The sequence below is a fragment of the Dermacentor variabilis genome, chromosome 4, assembly GCF_050947875.1.
Source record: "Dermacentor variabilis isolate Ectoservices chromosome 4, ASM5094787v1, whole genome shotgun sequence".
Taxonomy (NCBI): Eukaryota; Metazoa; Arthropoda; class Arachnida; order Ixodida; family Ixodidae; genus Dermacentor; species Dermacentor variabilis.
Window position 1 is genome coordinate 227,490,877 of NC_134571.1, and position 23,558 is coordinate 227,514,434.

General features: G+C 46.7%; 1 protein-coding gene across 12 annotated transcripts in view; it reads right to left on the bottom strand.

Moving 5' to 3' along the window:
* The window catches only part of LOC142580151 (uncharacterized), a 750,235-nt gene that overhangs the window by 150,346 nt on the left and 576,331 nt on the right, over window positions 1-23,558 (bottom strand). For 8 of the 12 annotated variants that reach the window (XM_075690998.1, XM_075691004.1, XM_075690999.1 and 5 more), the window contains 3 exons: window positions 17,124-17,311; window positions 9,679-9,846; window positions 5,428-5,547 (listed from right to left, as the gene is read on the bottom strand). In XM_075690998.1, coding sequence (XP_075547113.1) covers window positions 5,428-5,547; window positions 9,679-9,846; window positions 17,124-17,311 — 476 coding nt within the window. The remainder of the gene's footprint in view (window positions 1-5,427; window positions 5,548-9,678; window positions 9,847-17,123; window positions 17,312-23,558) is intronic. The other 4 variants (XR_012827590.1, XM_075691007.1, XM_075691001.1 and 1 more) reach the window with 3 other exon arrangements.

A 23,558-nucleotide genomic window follows, 5' to 3' on the forward strand; every position in this document is an offset into this window, starting at 1 on the left:
CTGCAAGTATTTTAAACCGGGCCAAAATTATTGTCCCGTTTAAGCTCTGACATTTTGTACGGACCAAGCAGTTCTACTTCGCAATTATCTCGTGATGCTTAATCATAGCATACCTTTTTTTGTCTATATATCGTACTAGATTTTGTACTAACCGCCATCTATTGTGTCAGACTTTGTCTTGCAATTTTTTGTAGTTTTTCATTTACTGCGTTGTGTGGTGTTAAGCGAAGTTATCACGAGTGATAAGTAATAATACTGAATGCTCGAATGCATGCCATTGTTTAGCGTGTTTAGCAGCCGCCACGCGCGCAGGGCACCGCGTCCGCGCCTGCTCCGGTCCCCTCCGTGTGGCGACGCGCAGCTGCGCGCGTACGCGCCCCGCCGGCCCCCAGCTTAGGGGAAGGCGAGACCGCGCGCGCGGCAAGGGAGACCCTAGGCAAATCTCTCGAGAAGTCACAAAGAACATTTATTGAGGTTGGACTCAATACAGACACACGTTTTAACATTACGTCCGAATCTGAAGCTAATTACAAAAAACATGGCCGAATGGTCGCCGGTGGCCGCTAATGGCGCACCGCGACAGAGAGAGAACAAAGAAACGAGGAATAAAGAACAAAGAACCCCAGCAGTAAGAAGTTGCCTATCCTTCGGTCAGCGCCTGCCATCGCGCGCCCCACAGCAGAGAAAAAGGGAAATAGAAAGAAACGACAGACGAACAGACGGAGGCACGATCGGCTGACGCTGCCTCAGGACATCGAGACGACGGAAGAGTGCGCGCGCGCCTGCTGAGGCCGGGACCCCGACGAGCCAAAGTAACCATCGGCCGGCGGCAGACAAAGGGGGCTGCCGGCGGCAGAGAGGAACACGTACGAACCTTCCGACGCCCCTATGTGGTCTCCCCGGGTCCCGTCTTGCGCGCGCTTACCCGGAGTGCACGCAAGCAGGGCCCCGAATCCCGCCAAAATGTCAGCCAATGGTGAAAGCCTGTTGACCTTCCCGTGGGCGGGATGACAGCAGAGCGACAGTGTTTTATGACCCGCTGCCACCCCGTCCAGGCAAGGAGGAGAGGGACACGGAGCCCCCGGCAACACAACGCAATGGCCTCCACACAACACCGCGAGAGCCCGAAAAACGCCGCGAGAGCCAGAAACCCCACAATGTGTCACCACGAGCGACGTCACACTGCAGACCTGAGTATGTAAGCATAGGGCCGCGAGTATATTACCGTACAGCTTGGAGTACAGCGGCCGCGAGGAAAAGGGAAAACGGCGTTTGGATTGAAATTTCGCACTTTTCCACAGCACACAGCGTCGTAATTCTTGCAAACAGGATCATTGACGTGCATCGTATGTCTGCGCTTGTCAGCTCAATATGAACCGACTTTGTGAGGAGCCCTTTAAAAGGCATAGATTCAATTCAGGTTGCTGAGGCCCTAATGGAAATGTTCTCTCAATGTGGTCTTTCATGAGAAATTTTTAGTGACCAGGGATCCAACTTCACATCTGACCTAATGAAGGAGTTGAACAGGTTTCTCTCGATAAAGCAGTTGCTCACAATGCCATATCATCCTATGGCGAATGGCCTTGTGGAAAGATTTAATGGCACATTGAAGAACATGATAAAGAAGTTGTGTCAAGAAAGACCTACGGATTGGGACCGTTACCTACCAGCATTATTGTTTGCACACAGAGAAGCGCCACACACAAGCTTCAATTTTCCAGCGTTAGAGATGCTGTATGACGCATGGTTAGAGGTCCATTAAATATACTCAAGGAGGTATGGGCAAATGAAGGACTCGATACTGTAGTCGAAACAACATACACCTACATGTTGGAACTCCGAGAGAAGCTGTAAGAAATGTGCAAGTTAGCATATTGGAGTTTGGAGGAAGCCAAAAAGCGATATAAAACCTATTATAACAAGAAGGCAGTGACACAACTCCTCAATCCAGGAGACAAAACACTTACATTTCTACCCAGTGATGGAAACAAACTGTTGATGTAGTGGAAGGGACCATTTGTGGCAACCCAGGAAAAGAACGAGATGGATTACGAGCTCCTGGTGAACAATTCTAAAAAAGTATTTCACATCTACATGTTAAAGAAATATGAAGAGACATAATTCGAAAGAATTTGAATTTGTCAACATGGTAGTCACAGAAGAGAAAGACGACTTGGAAGTACGCACCCACAACTACAAGAAAACCATGGGGCTAGAAAAAGCAGTCATTAATCCATGTCTGGATGCAGAAGAAGCAGCAGAGTTAAAACATTATTACAAAAGTATGATGAATTATTCTCCGACCTACTAAGAAGAACAAATGTTATTTAGTGCAAGTTAGAATGCACCACGGACGCACCAGTGTACGTCAAATAATACCCATTGCCACTCGCAGTTCAAGAGTCCATTGAGAAGGAAGTTGATGAGATGTTAAGTCAAGGCATCAATGAGAGGTCTTTTACATCAGCTTACAATGCACCTCTGGTCGTTGTAATGAAACCAGATGGCTGTAATAGGCCTTATGTAGACTTCAGGGGGCTAAACAGTGTATTAGTGTTAGGGGTTCTACTTAAGTTGAGGACGATGCAACGAGCCATGGAAAGAAGAATGATAGGCGTAACATTAAAGGATAAGAAAAGAGCAGATTGGGTGAGGGAACAAACGCGAGGTAATGATAGCTTAGTTGAAATCAAGAAAAAGAAATGGGGGCATGGGCAGGATATGTAATGAGGAGGGAAGATAACCGATGGCCATTAAGGGTTGCGGACTGGATTCCAAGGGAAGGGAAGCATAGCAGGGGGCTGCAGAAAGTTAGGTGGGCAATTGAGATTAAGAAGTTTGCAGGGACAACATGGCCACAATTAATACATGACCGGGGTAGTTGGAGAAGTATGGGAGAGGCCTTTGCCCTACAGTGGGCGTAACCAGGCTGATGATGATGATGATAGTGTCTGATTCTGAGTCAATACCAAGAGGACGTTGCTTTTGCAAAGGTGGCAAAAAGAAAGTTCTTTTCAAAGATTGACTTGGCAAAGGGGTACTGGCAAATAACCATGAGGGAGACATCCAAAGAAAACATGGCATTTTCAAGTATAAATGGGCTATTTCAATTCAAGTACATGCCATTTCGACTAAAGACAGCCGCTGCAGTATTTACAAAACTCATGAGAAGAGTACTTCATGATCTGGGAAATGTGAAACATTAAATTGACGATATTTTAGTCGTGACAGACACTTGGGAAGAGCACCTGGAAGCATTAGAAAAATTATTTTATAGGTTACAGGAAGCCAAGATGACCACCAAGCCAACGAAGTGTGAATTTGGTTTTCATGCGGTGTCATTTCTGGGACACAAGTTAGGCATGGGACGCATATTGACGAAGGAGGAAATGCTAGAGGAGATCCAAGAAGCAAACAAATCCAAGAACAAGAAAGAATTACAGTTTTTTCTGGGTGTTCTACAGGGACTTCATTCCACATTATGCGGAGATAGCTGATCCCCTGGTGGAATTAACAAAGAAAGGTGCAAGCAATACAGTGAAATGGACAAGAATGCAGGAGGACTCATTTGAAACACTCAAGCTCCCATTCTGCTGGCACTCAACTTAGGAAGCGAGTTTGTTTTGCACACAGATGCATCAGAGAAAGTGCTTGGGGGGTGTTGCTACAAGAAAAAAAAAAAAAAAACAATATGTTGAGAGGGTACAGGGATGACGCCAGGTGGCATAGAGTCGCAGGCAAGAGACGGTAGGCAACTGTGTAGAGTAGCAGGCACGGGACGGTAGGCAACGGTGTGTGGTGGGGAGGGAGAAGATGGAAGGCGCGTGTGCACGGTCGGCATGCGAGGAGCGCGCCACAGCGAACTGAGTGGGTGAAGTAACTGGCGGAGCAAGCTGCTTGCAGTGCGGTGGGACGGAGCGCATACTGCGTGTGTGTGCGTGCACCGAGGATTTCCTGAAATAAAGAACGTGCTTGACAAGTGGGGGCTCGTCCGACCGGACCTAACATGAATCCTAACACGAATCGCTTAACAATAACCTAACAAGAATCGTCTAGTGCCACCCAGCCAGTTGCGCAGCCTCTCCTGCCTTCTTCGATAGTCCAAGGACTGTTCGCTTTGACCTCCAGGACCACAATAGAAAAGGGAGAGGCTCGTGGCTGATATAGCTAAAATTCTGCGCACTACGCCGCTCAATGACAAAGTTAGGCCTGAAGAGACAATCGGCATGGCAAGGCCCAACGTGACAACCGGTATGGCTAGGCACGACGAGACAACCGGCGTGGGGCCAGACTTTCTAGAGAAGTACTCGGAGTACTGCAATATTGCAGGGATCCCCCCTGACCGCCATTTGCAATTGCTTCCAGCAGCATTGGAGGGGTCAGCCAAACAATGGTGGCGCTTCTCAGATGTGCACCCCGAGTGGCAGTCCTTTGCGTCCAAATTTACGGCGGAGTTTAACACCACCAACTACAAGTTTAAACTGAAACCAGAGCTAGATCAGCGCACTCAGCATCCAGCAGAAAACCTCAAGCAGTTCATTCACGTCATTGCCAAATACTATGACTGCACAGTGGAGCCTGTTTTTGATGCCGAAAAGGCGGAACACGTGCGGAGACAAATGCATCCAACGTTTCAAGGCCTAACAGACAGCATGAGCTTCGCAAACATGCAAGAAATGACGAAGGCAGCGGGCCCTATCGTGGAACGCGCTTGGCATCGCCTGCGCTACGCACCACCACCACCACCGCGTATTGCATAAGCAGCAGCTGAGTTGGCCTTTGTCTATTCATCTCCGCACACCACTGCAATGTCCAACCAAACCCTCCCAGCCCAGCAACGAGAATGGCAGCTGCAGCCTGTGGCAGTTTCGGCTTCTGAGTGTCCGCAGTCAACGACACTTTACGCTGGTGCCCCGGAGTGCCTCACCTGTGCCGTTCGCTCGCGCACCGAACACAGGGGGCAACTACACTTTCTTGGTTTTCTTCTTTTTGCCAGAGCTATGTCACGATGTGGTCCTTGGGCGGGATTTTCTTGAGGTGGCAGGTATTTCTCCCCACATGGGCCTTGCGGATGGTCACTCCACTCTGACCCATATGGGCTCGTCAAATTTAAAAAGGCACCGAAGCGGCCTTGTGCGTCGGATGCTGTACACCGACCCCTGTCAGTCTGTAAGACAGCGTTGCAATGCGATAAGCAAGGTCAAGAGCCTGATGAAAACACGGCCAGCTCTCTACAGGCACTTTTTGCAGATGTGCAGGATGTGTGCCACAATACCACTGAGAGTGGCGAGTGTAGTCTAGAGAACCTTTTGGAGGAGCAGAAGCAGAAACTTAATAACATCCTTGCAGACCATAGCCATATTTTTACCACTCTGCCAGGTTACGAGTCCCTGGTGGTTCACAAAATAGAAAACGGCAGCCACCCACCAGTTAGATGCAAGCTGCGCCCAGTTAACAGCCAGAACAGAGAAATTCTTGATGGGTGTATCCAAGATTTGCTGGACCAAGACCTCATTGAGCCCTGCTCCAGTTCCTCGGCCAGCGCCCCTGTATTAGTAAAGACGAAAACTGGAGGATATCGCCTTGCGGTCGGCTACAGACTAAGGGTCTGTAGCCGACCGCAAGGCGATATCATTCACATCTGTGCATTCACATCTGTCTGTGCCAGTATATCCCATACCCCGCACAGACTGGGTACTGGCACAGCTTGGCCGCGCTAGGTGGATCACGAGCCTCGACCTTGCTCAGGGCTTCTTTCAAGTGTCGGTTGCTCCCGAAGATGTACCAAAGACTGCATTCCTGTGCCTAGAGAGTGTTTCAATTTAAGCGAATTCCGTTTGGGGTAGCAGGTGGGCCGGCAACATTTCAGTCTCTCATGGACAAAGTCTTAGAAGGCATAAAACACAACTACTGCATGGCATTTCTTGACAATGTGCTCATTTATTCAGAAACTTCTTCAGAAACTTCAGAAAAATAAATAAATAAAACTTCTGAGGACCACCTACAACATATCGATGAGACTGCTAAGAATTGACTCTGCAGGTCTTGCAATCAATCCCAGCAATGTTACATGCTGTGAAAAGGCAATAAAGTTCCTTGCACATGTAACCTCTCCAGGCAGATGTCAACCTAACCCAGACAAAGCGCGAGCGGTTGCACAGTTCCCATTCCTTAAAACAGTCAAGGAGCTCTAAATGTTTTTTGGGGCCATGTTGGAATCTACAGAAATTTTATCCCCTGGTTTTCTGACAACGCCAGACCGCTGACAGCTCTCCTCAAGAAAGGAGTCCATTGGGTTTGGGGTGGCGAGCAACAGACAGCATTCGAGACTCTGAGGCTAACGCTGGCAGGAGGGGTGGCTGTGGTGCCTGACCTGAACGGCTTGTGATTGAAACAGCTTGTGATTAAAACAGATGCCAGTGGCACTGGCATATCGGCAGTGTTGTTGCAGGAAGTCTAAGCTGAACTCAGGCCTGTCATTTATAAGCAGGACCCTCAGTGCTGCTGAAAAGAACTATACTGTCCAATAATGGGAATGCCTCGCTGTGGTGTGAGCTGTCGATAGATTCCAACCGTATGTAGAATTCACATCATTTGAGGTGCATTGTGAACATGCATAATTGGCTTGGATGTTTAAAACTAAGCAGACATCGTGCAGAGTGTGACGTTGGGTGTTGAGATTACAAGCCTTTAGGTGTACCATAAGGCATTGTAAAGGATGGGCCAACATCCCAGCAGATGCTTAGTGCATCTGCTGGGATTCCCACAGATCCCTTTTCCTGCTTCCGAATCTGGTCAGCCTTATTTGGCGGAGGACTGTTTTCCAATCTAAGTGCAAGAGCCACAACAAACCATTCATTTTGAACTGGCAGCCCCTGTTGACGTGATTGATGTGTCCCCACTCAGTGACACTGCAAGGTTGCAGTTGGAAAAACGCAAGGATCCACTGCTGCTGCAGCTGCTGCCATACTTAAAGTCTGGCCTACTACCTGGTGATGCTGAAGAGTCCAAGAGGGTACAGGACCTAGCTGATGACTGCAAAATCTCGAACAATGATATCCTTGTGTACACGGTCGGTGAACGCAAGGTCGCCTGGCTTCCCTAACACTTACGGGGCATGGCACTAAATATAGAGAATGACCACCCCCCAAGTGGGCATTTAGGCTTTTTTAAAACTTCGAAAGGTGTGAAGAGCCGGTTCACAAGGCTCGTTATCTGCTCCGATATCTCCCGTTACACCTGCAGCTGTCAGCAGTGCCAGGCTTTCAAATCCCACCGGCAAAAACCAAAGGGACTGATGGACAGTTTATGGGCCACCCACCCAATGCAGCAGCTAAGTGTAGACCTTAATGGGCCACTGCCCACAACCGCTCGGGGCTACAAGTACATCCTGGTGGTACTGGACAAGTTCACAAAGTTTGTGGAGCTTTTCCCATTACATGCTCCTACCTCGAAATTGATCACCGATAAAATGATCTATGTTTTTTTGCCGGCATGGTGTGCCTAGATCCATCTCTAGCGACAATGGCCAACCATTCATAAGCAAACTGTGGGAAGGCATTCTCCAGCAGTGGGAAATCAAGGAGAGCCACACAGTCCCATACAGACCAGCAGGACAGACTGTGGAATGCCATAACGCAACGGTTAAACAATGCCTAGTGGGCTACTGCACTTCCCACAGGGACTAGGACAGAAGGCTGCCCGAAGTTGCGTTTGCAATGCGCGGGAACTACGGAAGCCTTGGAGCCATCACAATCCGGCAGCTGGCACCGAGGTGCCCCCTTCTGCGCCTCATGCCGTAGCTGCTGAACTGGATGTGTAGCTTCGAGATGCCGAGGCCTTTGCACAGGACCACCAAATTTTGGCAAAAGCCAGCCAGGCAGAGTATTACAAACAAAAAATTGGAGCACGCTTAAGCTTCACCTTCATGTGTGGAACGCGATAGCGTTATCGCACCCCGTTCGCACTGCCCACTCATTCGCTCGGCATGCTCTTGAGTCACACAAAGACGAAACGTGCGCCTGAGCAAGCGGAACGAACCAAAGAACTCGGTTGTTGGAGGGAGAAACGATCTACACAAGCCAAACATCGTGATCGGCACAGACAGCCGGGCTGCGACACGCCATGAAGACGGACGCGATCATGGGGCTGACGCCTCGATGGGATCGTCCTGTAGAAGCAGGCGAGTGGCGCACCAGCTGTCGGGGCACGCACACTCACACGGTCTGTGTTTTGTCCGGCCGCACGGCACGCAGCTTGCTCCGCCGATTACTTCACTCACTCAGTTTGCTGTCGCGTGCTCCCGGAATGCCAACTGCGCACACATGCCTTCCATGTTCTCCCTCCCTGCCACACACCGTTGCCTACCATCCCGTGCCTGCTACTCTACGCAGTTGCCTACCGTCTAGTGCTTGTGACTCTACGCCACCTGGCGTCGGCCCGGTACCCTCAGAGTTGTCACCGACGCGGCAATGGAGAGCCAGACGATGCTTTTGACATGCCGGATGACCATTCTGGATGGCATTTTTTACTCTTGAAGGAAATGGTGCGGTTGTTGTGTGAGGAACTGGTGGGTGAACTAGAAGCAGAGCAAGCGACGGAACTGTTGGCGGAGCGGAAGGTGTTGTGTGTGCTGCGCTTCTTTGCCACCAGGAGCTTCCAAGCGTCCTTAAGGAGTGAGGAGACGATCCGTGTGTCGCAGTCGACCATGAGCGAGTGTGTGTGACGTGTGGCAGAGTCTGTCATAAACGCAGGGGCCCGCAACAAGTGGGTCCATTTTCTGAACACGTCCGAGGAAAAGGTACGTGAAGGAGGGTTTCCTTTGACGTAGTGCCATTCCCAGCATTATCAGATGCGTGGACTGCCATTATCACACCCAAGGGTGAGTGCGAGGCTGCATTGACGGGCCGCAAAGGGTACTACGCCCTAAGCTGCATGTTAATAAGTAGACCTTACGTCTTCTAGTGTCGATTCTTTTTGACAGTTATGTTTGACAGTTTGACAGTTATGACAGTTTTGACATTTTCCTCAGATCTGCGACATGGACATGAGGATCCTGGCCGTGGATCCTATGGGATCGGGGTCGGACCACAACTTGTTCCTCTGGTGAGCGACTTACAACATCTGTGAGCAAAAAAGTCAACTTTAGTGTGTTCAACATGGTCCTGGAAATGCAAAATGGCAAGTTCCCACTTCTCACGTTCTCTGGAAACTGTCCGAGATGTGCGGAGATCTCCGATAAGCTTGAGATGGGTATGTTTTCTATTTCGAATTATCGACATATCAAATTATTTCGTGATTCTGTTTGAGTTCAACATATCTGGGATATACACTGCACTTTGCTGTGCTATCAATACTTCACCGTTCTGGCGGAACCGCAACCTCTTTGTCACCGAAATTTGTTTTCTGATTGCCTGATAATTTGGAAATTCTTACGGCCCCATTCACAGAAAAAAATCTGTCAGCAACTGTGCTTATTTGCATAAAAGGTTTAAAATTTGTTCTATTGCTATTTGACAAAATTTTGATATAAAAGAAATTTGATATAACAAACTAAAGTGCCAATTTTACTGCCTTCGTAATATTGAGGTGTTTGCACAAGCTTAGTAAAATGGCAGGACAATCTTTTGAATGTCTCTATGGAAATTATAATGGCAGGTTCTGGCCCAACAAACTCACCGGGCCTGTGCAGGTCCCACACCTTTGCCGCTTGGTCTATGGCTGCCGTGCAGACATGACCCTGGGGTGTCCAGCCAAGGCCCGTGATGGCACCCTGGTGGGCCTGCCACATCCACAGGGGCTCCTCCTCCTCCCTGCTTGGTGCCACACGGAACACGGCCACTCGTCCTGTGTGCAATGCAGTGCAGGGTTGCAGAAACACATCCAAAACTTGAGGCCCTCTCAGTGCCATCTTTCCCAATGACATTCTTTTTCAAATGCATAAAAGAAGTGCCATGAAGCACCCACTCCATCCACAAACATCTTGTAGCCAGGCAGTGGTGGAGACACACCAAGGGCACCAGCCACATTAACAAGGAGTCACCAAGCAAATCCACTGCCTTTCTTTGCCGGCTCAGTATTTGTTATATTTCTGATACTACAGCCGAAACTACTTTAACAATATGCAAGTGCCAAGAAAATCCCATTATGACCAATAATTGTAGTGTTGTGCGAATAATCAAAACTTGGAATATTCTATTCGAATCAGTTAGTATTTGATCTGATTCGAAAAAGGCTTACTATTCAGGATATTCAAACTCCCAAAAATTGCTGTTGTCGGTTTTTAAAGTCAGCTTCGCCGCAGTACAGTCATGTTATGAAGCAAAGCTTACAAACTGTATTGCAATGAAGCCTATTTGCTATGCAATTAAGCATTTTCAAAGTAAGAAGGTGCACTCTCACGAGGCCTCAGCTTGTTTCCAAACTACACATTTGATCAAGGCTTGGCAATGTATTTATACCCTCATTCCAAGGTTGAACCCCACCAGGATGCTTCGCTGGCGAACTTGAGATAAAGTCTGGCTTTAGAAGCAAGGAAACGTTAAACACCAAGGAATTGTCGTCATCAATAAAATCAATATCAATATTGTCGTCAACAATAAAAGCTCCTGAAGAAGCTTCTTCCAAGTCGGCACTGTGGAAAGACTTTGATAAGCCCATCAACCGGCAGCACTTGCTTGTGGCAGCAGCTGTCAGTGCCACAAGCATAGGTTGAATGATGTTGTGCATGATGAAATTTCGGGCCAAAAAGAAGATCCACTTATGTGGCGGTTTAAGCATGGTGCCAACAGGTGGCTAGGCTTGCGAAGGGATACCTGACAACACCAGACACCAGTGTGCCCAGTGAGCAGCTGTTCTTGGTGTCTGAAGGAACTGTGAGATGCAGGAGGCTGTTGCTGCTCCACCAACATGTCAAGACGCTTTTCTTCCTTCATGATAACGTTAAATTACTGCTGTTATGATACTGTCAAGAAGAAGTCTTGTACTAGAGAATTTTGTGGACCACAAAGCACAATTATCCTGGATGTTATTTGCAGTACAATAAACTTGCCTTTCACTTCACAGCTGGTGGGTAAAAAAATATGGCACTTTTGAAACACGGTTTTGTATACAAAAAATATGAGAAAAATAAAATGCAATATTTGACATCCCTAAATAATTCTTTTAACTATAATAATTCTTATAACCATGTTATGCAAAAGAAAGCAAAGGGGACAGGCATTTAAACAGTCTAATTAGACAGAAAGGAGTACAGTTGAACCCGCTAATAGCATTACTAGTTTTAACAATACTTTGATGTCACGACAAGCAGCTGCCCAACAGTGAAGTTCTGTGTGTTCTATGGGTAAAATAAACTGCTTACTACAATGCTCCCATGTTGTGTTATTGGCTATAACAAACAAATCTGGCTACTGGGTGCCTGTGCTGAAAAGAAAAGAAGTGCAAAATTCAAGAAAAGAAAAAAAAATGTGTCCCTTCGCCACGCTGGTCTTTGTGCCATGCACTCCGCACGGCAAGCCTTTTTCAAGCCAGGCATTTTGGCAGGAAGTTTTGACATGTCAATTCCGCGCAAATTGTTGCGGCACGAGACGAGGATGTGCATTGAGCTGGTAGGGCAATAGCGACCAGAGACAAATGTTGTCGTTTTCCTACAGCATAGCATTAATTTAAAACTGGGACCTTTCAATCCCTGCCTCCGTGAAGGGTCAATACAGTTTAGTAAAGTCTGCTGCTGGGCTAGTTGGTACATGGCTTTTAGAAATGGTTTTAGGTGCAAAAAATAAGACACAGAAAACAGAATGAAAGACACGGACAGGCTATGTTTTATGTTCTATGTTTGGGTTGCTTCAATACTCGTCAAAGTGCGAATGTACAGTTATGTTCCGCTCCATTCCGAGGAATTTCTCCTTCACTTGTTTGATAATGCCTTCCTCTTTACTGGGTGGTTGTGTATGAGTCTCTGCACTTTCTGTTTTGTGGCGCTCTTGTTCTCCTTCTTCGCTACAAGTCTTGAGTACCGCCCATGTGCGCTTACTGCTTAGGGTCCCTTGAAGCTTGTTACATGTTTCATACTAGTTCTTTCTTTCAAGTTGTTCAGAGTACTGTTGTGCCTCCTTGGTAACCTCGGAAATTCAAATTTTTAGATTGCCTTAACACTGTCACAGGAATCTTTAGTAGCAATATATGAGGAAAATTTAAAAGCAGTGCAGAGCTGTGTTGTGGGAAAGCATATTGAGTGCTGGCAGCACACCTTATATGTGACTGTGTGACAGCAGGCACTCTACAGCTGGCATGTGCAGTGAGCAAAGAGTACTAAGCCACACAGCGACTCAAATTTATGCCCTTGTAAAGGCACCAGTTTAACGATCATGATCTTATACGACTTGGTACTGGGGCTGACATTAAGGAAACAGACACTGCGACCAAACATCTGACTGTTACTAATTCAATGACATTCGCTCAAGCAGTGTGTATGACTGATTGCTAGCACTGGTGGGCAGCAATCACTTGGCGGTGCTACACAACGCTCTAACAACACTGCTGGAAGATTGCCTATCTTTTAACACTGCTGACGACAATCATTTGCGTTGAGTGGCAGCAACGAATGTTTGCGCGGGAGGTTGCTTTCGCAAATCTTTTCTGTGGAGACACTCGTAGGATTATATCACCTGCGTACACTTTTCTCATTTCTCCTGAGAATAGTTATGCTCCATCACTTCACCCCGTCCGAAGAAAAACACAGCAACACAGTACACGAACACACTCACCACTAACAGTAGGCACTACACTTTGGCAAATTTTCCTCGTCGTAACTTCACTTTGAAGCAAAACGAAACACCATGGAACAAAGGCGCAGGATGTTTGTTTGCATCGCTGTGTCGCCGTGGGATCCTGTTTTCAGACTAAGTGTAGTGCAGTGTCAGCGATGCTATCTGCAATCTTTTGTTGCCGGATCACGGCTCAGAATAAACGCATGCGGCACGAATGGTGCATCGTAAGCTCGCAATATTATTTCCAGCATGATCGACCATCGCAACAGTACGGGAATTCACTCTGATGAGGGGCAGATGCACACGACTGGCGTGACTTGGCTCAGTTGGAAGCAAGGGCGGCCATCTTCTCCATAAGCGGAATCACCGGCCGTCTGGCTTATGAAGTCAGTCTAGAGTGTGTGCCGATTGGTGGAGGCTTGTATGCAGCTGCCTTGGAGGAGTAAATGCCCCTTTTCTCTAAAGCTGTACCCGGCTATAGATACCAGTATCGCTCATTCCTACCTGTAACCTGCGTGATTCACTGTTCAAGCTACATGTTGGAATACTGCTGGTAGTACTTGAGCTCAAGGTTTCCACAAAGAACTGCAGCACTTGAAGTAGCCTGACAGTATCAGAATGTCCCAGTGCAAACCTGTGTAGATACGATGTCATGGGGACGCTTAGTTTTTTCGGAGTGTCGGTACTCAACATGGAAGGTGAGCGCCAACCCAGTGGAGCGAACCTACTGACTGAGATGTATACAATAGTACAGTAGAAGCTCATTCATACGTATTGAAAAAAAAAAGAAAAAATAAAACGGAAGGAAACATGTATTAACTGGGAAAACGTACGATCCAAAGTAGCTAAAAGATTTCTGCAACTATTGTTGACATCTACGTAAAGCGAAGCGTCACGCAGATCGTTGCAGCACGAGATGAGACGCCAACGCGCGTCGAGCTCGTGGTGCTCCCTGGGTCCGAGATGTGGTTGGTTGTTCTCCTTTGCATGGTCTTTTAAGAGGGCGATGAGAAACCAAAAGGAAATTGAGCTGGTGGGCGACACAGGATGCCGCGGAAGTGAAACATGATGCCCACATCGCGCTGCCTGCAGCAGGGAACGGCAGTACATTTGGAATGACGCCTACTAAAAGTGTGCAGTATGCTACCAATGGCACTACACACCACGCACTGTAAAATAAATAGGTGAAGAAGCTTATTGCAATACGTTTGGTGGTGATAACTGTGAATGCAGCGTGCGACGACTTGGATGAAGATTTGCTGGTACCGGAATAAGAAACTGTGCACACCGTTGGTTTCACGTGAAACGGGCGGTTATATACTGTTCTTGACTGCGTGCGCCTTGCACCTTTTCTTGTTCACAAGGGATCTAACGGGTGGAAAACGTATCCGATTGCTGTCTGCAGCAGGAAACAGCAGCACATTTCGGTTATCACCTATTAAAAGTGTGTGCAATGCTTTCGATTGCACCACGACAGATAGGCAAAGATGCTTATAGCAATAGGATTGCCGGCGATAGCTGTGAATGCTGTGTGCGACCACACCAAAAAAGATATGCTGGTACCAGAATGAGAAATTGAGTGCACGCTGGCATTTTCATGTGAGATGTGAGGCTATATACTGTTCTCGACTGTGTGTGCGTCACGCGTTTTCTTGTTCACATGGGATCTAGCTGCCGGAAGACGTGTACGATTGCAGTCAGCAGCAGGAAACAGCAGCGCATTTCAGTTATCGCCTATTAAAAGTGTGCGCAATGCTTCCAATGGCACCACATGCTGTGAAACAGATAGGCAAAGATGCTTAATGCAATAGGATTGGTGGCGATAGCTGTGAATGCCGCGTACGACCACCCCGGAGAAGATATGCTGGGACCAAAATGAAAAATTGAGTGCGTGCTGACATTTTCGTGTGAGACAGGCGACTATATACTATTCTCGTTTGCATGTGCCTCATGCCTTTTCTTGTTCACATGGGACCTAGCAGCCAGAAAACGTATGCGACTGCAGTCTGCAGCAGGAAATAGCAGCGCATTTTGGTTATCGCCTATTAAAAGTGTGCGCAATGCTTCCGATGGCACCACATGCTGTGAAACAGATAGGCAAAGATGCTTAATGCAATAGGATTGATGGCGATAGCTGTGAATGCCGCGTACGACCACCCCGGAGACGATATGTTGGGACCAAAATGAAAAATTGAGTGCGTGCTGACATTTTCGTGCGAGACGGACGACTATATACTATTCTCGTTTTATGTGCCTCACGCCTTTTCTTGTTCACATGGGACCTAGCAGCTGGAAAACGTATGCGATTGCAGTCTGCAGCCGGAAATAGCAGCGCATTTTGGTTATCGCCTATTAAAAATGTGCGCAATGCTTCCGATGGCACCACATGCTGTGAAACAGATAGGCAAAGATGCTTAATGCAATAGGATTGATGGCGATAGCTGTGAATGCCGCGTACGACCACCCCGGAGACGATATGTTGGGACCAAAATGAAAAATTGAGTGCGTGCTGACATTTTCGTGTGAGACGGACGACTATATACTATTCTCGTTTTATGTGCCTCACGCCTTTTCTTGTTCACATGGGACCTAGCAGCTGGAAAACGTATGCGATTGCAGTCTGCAGCCGGAAATAGCAGCGCATTTTGGTTATCGCCTATTAAAAATGTGCGCAATGCTTCCGATGGCACCACATGCTGTAAAACAGATAGACAAAGATGCTTATTGCAATAGGATTGATGGCGATAGCTGTGAATGCCGCGTACGACCACCCCGGAGAAGATATGCTGGGACCAAAATGAAAAATTGAGTGCGTGCTGACATTTTCGTGTGAGACGGGCGACTACATACTATTCTCGTTTTATGTGCCTCGCGCCATTTCTTGTTCACATGGATCTAGCAGCTGGAAAACGTATGCGATTGAGTCTGCAGTAGGAAATAGCAGCGCATTTTGGTTATTGCCTATTAAAAGTGTGCGCAATGCTTCTGATGGCAACACATGCTGTGAAACAGATAGGCAAAGATGCTTATTGCAATAGGATTGATGGCGATAGCTGTGAATGCCGCGTACGACCACCCCGGAGAAGATATGCTGGGACCAAAATGAAAAATTGAGTGCGTGCTGACATTTTCGTGGGAGACGGGCGACTATATACTATTCTCGTTTGCATGTACCTCACGCCTTTTATTGTTCATATGGGACCTAGCAGCTGGAAAACGTATGCGATTGCAGTCTGCAGCAGGAAATAGCAGCGCATTTTGGTTATCGCCTATTAAAAGTGTGCGCGATGGCACCATGCACTGTGATACAGATAGACAAAGATGATTATCACAATAGGATTGGCAGCGATAGCTGCGAATGCCGCGTACGACCACCCCGGAGAAGATATGCTGCTACCAAAATGAGAAATTGAGTGCGCGCAAGCGTTTTCATGTGAGACGGGACGGGCAAGTATCACAGTGAAGCTGTCACAGCGGGCGACTACATACTGTTCTCAAACGCGCCCGCCTCACTCATTTTCTTGCTTACATGGGGTCTAGCGGCCGGAACGCGTGTCATACGATTGCAGTTTGGTGACGCACTCAACGTTGGCACTGAAAAATTGTGTTTTCCTGGAACATAAGAACCGCTAAAAATTGAGAGTAATTCTATTGGGTCATTTTTTGTGTTTTCGACTGCGAATGTTGGTGCTAGGAAAACGTACATAATGGGAACGTATCAACGAGGTTGTACTGTATTTCAGAGTATTGCATTCTGTAGATCATTCTGTAAAACCCATTTCTGCTTAAGGCCTGAAATACAGGCTAGCACTACCCAATAAATAAATAAATAAATAAAATATGAAATCTTGGGGGACACTTAAGTGTTGTCTTCAAGAGTGGAACACAATAGCCTTATTGGGCCCCATTTACGCCAACTCCAGATATTCTGCAACACGGTGCCCGATAGAAAACAATGACATGCAGATCCCGACATCAGTGCAGGGCAAGGCAGAAGCTACAACTGGCGACTCATCAATGGTTCATACCCCCGTAAGCAAGAAAAAGGGGTTTGCGTTTGAGTTTCCGTATAACAGAATGATGTTTTCCCGTATATTCAAATGATTTTCTCATATAATGAAATTACAGTCTAATGCTCTCATGTCCGTAGGTTGTGTAATTCGAACTTTACAAATTTTCTCATGCATTTGACTTTTAGAAATTAGTTCAGTAACGCCTATATGCCACACGGAGGGCCTGTGTGGCACGGGATGATTTCTGATGGACAACACTGCCAACGCTGACACCAGATTTTTTGTGACACCGGGACCTTAATGCTACCGCGTTAATAAGCAAATAGCAGCAACGACGAACCGTCAGCAAAGCCCAGAGCGATGTGCTGGTGCCTTCTGGCCACATCCCAAGACACGCGGGTGCAGGGCACTAAGCCCAGAGGCCCTGGTGGGACACACAGCTGCAGCAACTGGGACTCGCTGCCGCCCACTGTGTACACTGGAGCAGCCTGGTCTTCGGCTGTAGGCAAGCTGTCTGGGAATGGGATGCTGAAAGAACATTTCCAAATCCTTGTTAAAACAGTATTCAAAACACAGTACTTGTGTCCTGACTGAAGTACAGAGCGTAGGTTAGGGCGTGTTGGTATTCCATAAGTGGGGTTTTTTAGAGCACGAAAAGCGACGAAAGACAGTGGCGCTGTGCCCGTGTCTTGCCACTGCCTTTCGTTTCTTTTCGTGTGCTAAAAAACCTCAGTTATGAAGGTCAAAAGCGTGGCAGTTGGGCGAGTTGGTATGTCATAACTGTTTAAGGCTATTAGCGCAGCTCAGGACGAGCAAAAAAGGAAAGAAAAGAAAAGTAAAGGCTGCGCGAGCATGGTTACAATGCCAAGAATTGTATTACAGCTGGGGGGTTTCTCGCGCAGCACTGCAAAACGTGCGGTTGCGAACCTATCTTAGAGGAATGCGTCATTCTTGGTCGCAGTCGTAATCAGCTCACAAGAGAAATCATCGAAGCAAAGGCTATCATTGGTCTGGGCCATGCATGTGTAAGCTCACCCTCATTATCATTATCAAGAAATGAATTGGCGTATCTCCAACTGCAGCCACAGGCTGTATGAATGTGTTGCCACTTGGTTGCTATCGGTTTTCTTGCTTGGTTTTCTTTGTTGATGTCACATGGTTTGCGTATGTATAAGTAGTCTTGTGTCACGAAATAAACCTCAGTTGGAAGTTAGCGCTCACCCTGTTTTCCGCTCCCTTTGATTACCCCTACCTCTTTCCTTTTTTGCTCGTCCTGAGCTGCGCTAATAGCCTTGAATCAGTTATGAAGTACAGAAGTGACTTGCAACATCAGGCCGGATGAAACTTTCTTTGGCTGTCCTTGTGCAAAGTGGCTTTATTCCTCTGCTTTTCTCTTGCAATGTTCGCAACAAATCTCACACTGAATCAAAACCACCATGGCATCTGCGCAAGTTTGGTGTAGTATGCTTGTAAACACACTTGACATATTTTTATTTTCTATTTTTTGCCTTTTTTCCCATTTTGGCATTCCTTCTCCACAGCACAGGGAGAAATGTCCGAGGCTGTTTCCCAAAAGGCTCAAGAGCTTGCAACTGTAGTAAGACACCATCATAAAACCAAGACAAGGAAAGCTAAGGGAGAAACATTTGTTGCGATGCTTTTATCTGCACAACCTCGCACGCAGAGAATGTGCATCCATTAATCCCACTTTATTGAGAAGGGTGTGTCAACAAGAGGAAGCCAGAATGCCAGACGGCCTGGCCTGCATGCGCTCGACTTCCTTGCTGTAAGCGCTGCACAGTGACAGCATCTCTGAGATTGCGCCATCTGAGAGGACCATGACATCAGAGACTGCCAGTATGGTTAAAAGGACATTCGTGATGATTTACAGATCGCCTCGACACACTGTTGGTCATAACGTACCATTAACATATCATTTCATTCATGCCTGTCTGTAAATCTTCGTCCCCATATTAATGTCTGCTGCCTGTATCTGAGGGCCTACAAACCACCGCAGAGACTGGCCATAACCTCTCTCAGCCAGAAGGAACCCTTGCAAGCAGCCCAGCTAGAACTGAGGCCAAGCCACATTGTGTCCTCCCCCTCCCAACATTTTCAGTATGGAACATTCTGCCCCTTGTTGTTTGTTACCACAAGCTGACCATGGCGTACCTGCCAATTTATCAACTTCAATATTACTGAACATCCTGCGGAAATAACAAAAGGGGCGGACCACACACAGTTTCTTTTGCCTTAAGTGAATGCCTTTTGCGGGTTCCGTTTATGATGATTTACCTGCAGATGTAGCAGCAGCAAATTTGAAAAAGCAGAGTCTGAAGAGTGCTTTTTGCTGTTGCCAATTTCACCTACTTTGGGAATCTGTCTGAATAAGTTTGCTCGAAAGCAATCACCCCTCTGGTCATACAGTCAAACCTTAATAACAGTCTGTAGCATCAATAAGCACTAACAAAGCACAACATCTAGCAAAATGAACTCGTAATGTGCTTGAATTTGAACACAAGCATATTCGTATACATACACTTCAATGTGCACTGCCTTGCCTTTTGTTTGTTTTATTCACCAACTCTAGCTGTTGCACAATAACTGCCATTTTCTCCCTCGCTTGCATCAACACAGCTTGCCCACTCTGAATGTCACTGAAATTTTTCATCTTCATCCCCCGCTCAATTAACATATCAGCACCTTTAGGCATACGCCCTGCATCCACAGCTTCGTTTTGTGCCTGTGCTTCAGATTATCTTTGAGTTCAAAATTGTTCGTGATCAGTGCACAGCCATTCAAGAGCCTGCTGTTCATTTGTAGTGCGTTCTGAATGCCATTTGGAAGCACATTTTGAAGCATTTCCAACAGCTCTGAGATCATCTGTGCCAATGGCAAATTTGCAAGGGTCACCGCCATATCTTTGTGCAAATGCTAGCATATGGCAGATACCATTTATACTCTGAAGAAACGACTAGACATCTCGTGAAAGACCTCGCTGTTCTGGCTGAAGCCACATTCAACATCTGCATTCCCCTGTGGCAAGCAGAGTAGAGCCTTCACAAGCTTCGTTAGCAAGGGGTATTTTGTTTGATTATTGGCATTCTTGCGCTCAAACACATTTTGCCAGTACTTATCTAGCCGTCCATTCAAATGATCAGGTAATGGATCCAAGCTGAATTCTGTCACTTCATCTAAGAGTGATGCCACGTCACTTGAAGGGATGACTTGAGGTGCATACCTAGCAAGCTGTCTGAAGGCCTCTCTCGAAGATTATGAAACTGAGGCACAAGGCTCCAAGCACGACAGGTGCATAAGAACATGGCTTCAAAGAGGGAGTGTCTTGAGAAGGTACTTGGCACACTTGATGTAAAACGTCCTTGCTCCAAGTCGGAAAGCAGCTTTGTCTTCTGTGCTCCATGATGCCATGGCCACCTCAGTGTCAGCAACAATTTTAGCACTTGCTTTCCAGTTCTGAGAACATTCCATGTTGAGGTCGGCCAGCTCTGACCCGGACGTGACATGAAAGGCACTTAATCTGAGAAATCTGCCAAGAATTTCTTTTACGAGTGTCACAGAATCCGAGTAAAGAATGTGAATAAGGGGCTCACTTTTTTGAAATACTGTAAGGAACTTTGCAAAGACCTCAGCCACGTTTTTTACAAACAGAGCCTTTGCATAAAAAGCTTTGTCATTTATGTTCTTTATTAAGCGATCTTTCACCCTTCCACCACTGCGTGCCGGTGTTTGGGCACTAAGCACACTCTTCGAAGCAGGCAATTGTTCAAGCAGACATTCCAGAGCTGGCACAAGTGACAACCAGCGACTGTTGATGTGGCGTAGAAACACAGTCTCCGGCAATCCAAGAAGGCCGTGCTGTTCTTTCAGGTGACCGCTCTGCACCACCGAGTGTTTAAAGAAATGGGAGGTATCAACCACCAGCTTCAACTTCAACACCAAAGAAATCTAGTCGATACAAAAACGCATTGTGCACTTTGAGCAACCAGCATTCCCCAACATCTAGAAGCGAGGGATTATCATCAACAAGTTTCTTTTTCAATGACTTCATAACATTTGGACCATCACTGAAAAAAAAAAAAAAAAACCCTCTGCGAGGAACGTTCTCAAGTGCCTCATTTATACAGTTAAAAAAGGATATCTGCAGTTGCACTTCCTAAGCGAAATGATCGCAAATGCTGCACAACAACTTCCTTCGGGACATCCGAATAGTAACGAACAAGAACATCGAGCTGCTGACAAAACAACTCTGGCAGGGGTGTTTCATCCACAACTATGCTGTAGAAGACAGCAGACTGATCAAGTTCTTTCAAGACAAGGCCTTCAAAGTAAGGACTGAGGCCGTCCGAGACAATGTAAGATGCCTTCTTCCTGCTGCCCGAAAATTCTTGTGCTATTTTGGAGTCTGGAAACATTGCATGATACAATGGTCCCGCTGTGTCTGCTCAGCTCTACGGAAGTCAGTTCAATGTTATAGCCAAAACAAAACATGCTTCACTGGCAGTTACTGCATCGGCATGGGACATGATGCTGCTTGATCCAGAGAAGTCGAGCACAGCCTGAACAGTTGGCGGCCGCTTCAGTTTTCCATCAGGCCTATGCAAAGCTTTGCAAAGCTCTAGGTCCGTCACGCCCGATTTCTACTACTGCTGATCAACAGGTGCTAAACCTCCCCGTTGAGCCTCCTTCTACTGACGAGCACCAGGAAACAACACTCCAAGAACTGACTCACTTGTTTCCTGTTAGTTTGGCTTCAAATAATCATGTTCCCACCCACAAAGTGTGCCTCAAGAGGACGAATGAGACGGCTTCTCGTTGCGGCAACAGAGAAGTACAGACACTCCCGCAGCAAGAGGTACATTGCGATATTCTCCAAAGTGACCCTGCTAAGTGGCCGGACGTTATTACTGACAGCTTTCGGAGTGTATGCCTTGAGAAAGGGCCATTGTATTTTCAAAATCTGGCAAAAAATTTTCTGTCTTCCAAAAGGCAATACAAAACTCAGAAATGTTATATGTCACCTTATCTCTTCGTGCGAAAGGCTGTAAATGGGGAGGCGTATGAGCGACACTGGTTAATGTACTCTGAGTCCAAAGGTTCCATTTACTGTTTCACGTGCAAACTATTTTCGATTTCAAGCAACCCCAGTGCTTTCACCACGCATGGCTTTTCTGATTGGAAATGAGCAGAAGAAAAGATTTGTGCACATGAAAATAGCGTTGAGCACCAGAACTACGTGGCAGCATGGCTTGCCCGCTCTAATTCGAGCAGCATAATTGACAAGGAGCTGGTTAAGCATCTTGTCACTGAGACCACTTACTGGACAGAGGTGTTGAAGTGCATAGTCATTGTAGTTAAGCTTCTAGCTGAGTGCAACCTAGCGTTTAGGGGCAGTGAGGAGATTTTTGGTTCACCGAGATGTGGCAATTATGTGGGAGTGCTTGAGGCCATTGCCAAGTTTGATCCCTTTCTAGGGGAGCACATCAAACGCTATGGGAACAAAGGAAAAGGTCACCCATCGTATCTGTCAAAAACTATTTGTGATGAATTTATCGAGCATATGGCCAAGGCTGTCAAGGAACGTCTTGTTGACGAAGTGAAATGTGCAAAATACTTCTCTTTGATTGTTGATTCGACTCCAGACCTTACTCACGTTGATCAGCTGTCAGTTGTTTTACGATACTATTTAAATGGGAAAGTGTACGAACACTTTCTTGGATTTGTTCCAATTGAATTGGATACAGGCTTGTATCTTTTCGATACTGTGATGTCCCTCTTGATGACCAATGGCATCTCAATTCATGGCTGTAGGGGCCAAGCTTATGATAATGCGAGTAATATGTCAGGAAAATACAAAGGATTGCAAGCTCAAATCAAACAACTGAACGAATTGGCAGTCTACGTACCCGCATGCCGGTCATTCACTGAACTTAGTTGGCGCGTGTAGCGTTGACAGTTGCGTTGAGGCAGTCAAATTTTTCACTGTAATTCTTTCTGTAGTTCTCTGCTGCCTCAACTAAGCGATGGAGGTATCTTTTGGACAGCATGGGCGGAACTAGCCAGCAGCTTGTTTTGAAAAGTCTCTCTGAGACCAGGTGGTCAAGACACACTGAATCATGTAAGGCCATTCTGAAAAATTTCAATGCAGTCTTGTGTTGCCTTGAAGCTATATCAAGGAACGAGAAAGAAAACGGTGACACTAGGAACAAAGTGCACTCTCTCTTCAAGAAAATGACAAAACTAGAGACTGCATTCATGGCGATTTTCTGGAGTGAAATCTTGGAGCGCTTAGACAAAACGACTGTAGCACTTCAGAAACCAGGCCTAGACATTTCAACTGCTGTAGACCTGCTGAGCTCTCTAGAAGGCCTTGTTAATTCTTAGCGACCTCTCTTTGATCCCTTCGAAGAGAGAGCATGCATGCTAAGTACCAATCAATGTTATCAGGATGAGGGCAAACTCATCTTCTTGGGTAAGCACCCAGACAGAAAAAGCGATAGCACGCTACAAGGTAGAAAAAAGTTTATCGTAGAGACCTACAATGTTGTACTTGGCAGTCTAGGCTCTGCTTTGCGAGTGCGAAAGGCTGCCTACACTGAACTCTGCGAAAGGTTCAGATTCTTAAAATTGCTGACAGAAGTTGGGAGCGAGGCCTCTCTGGCACAGCAGGCTAAGAAGTTGGTGAAAACATACAAAAATGATTTGGAGCCAGCATTTTCCGCTGAAATCGTTCAGTTTGCGAAAATTCTGCACAACT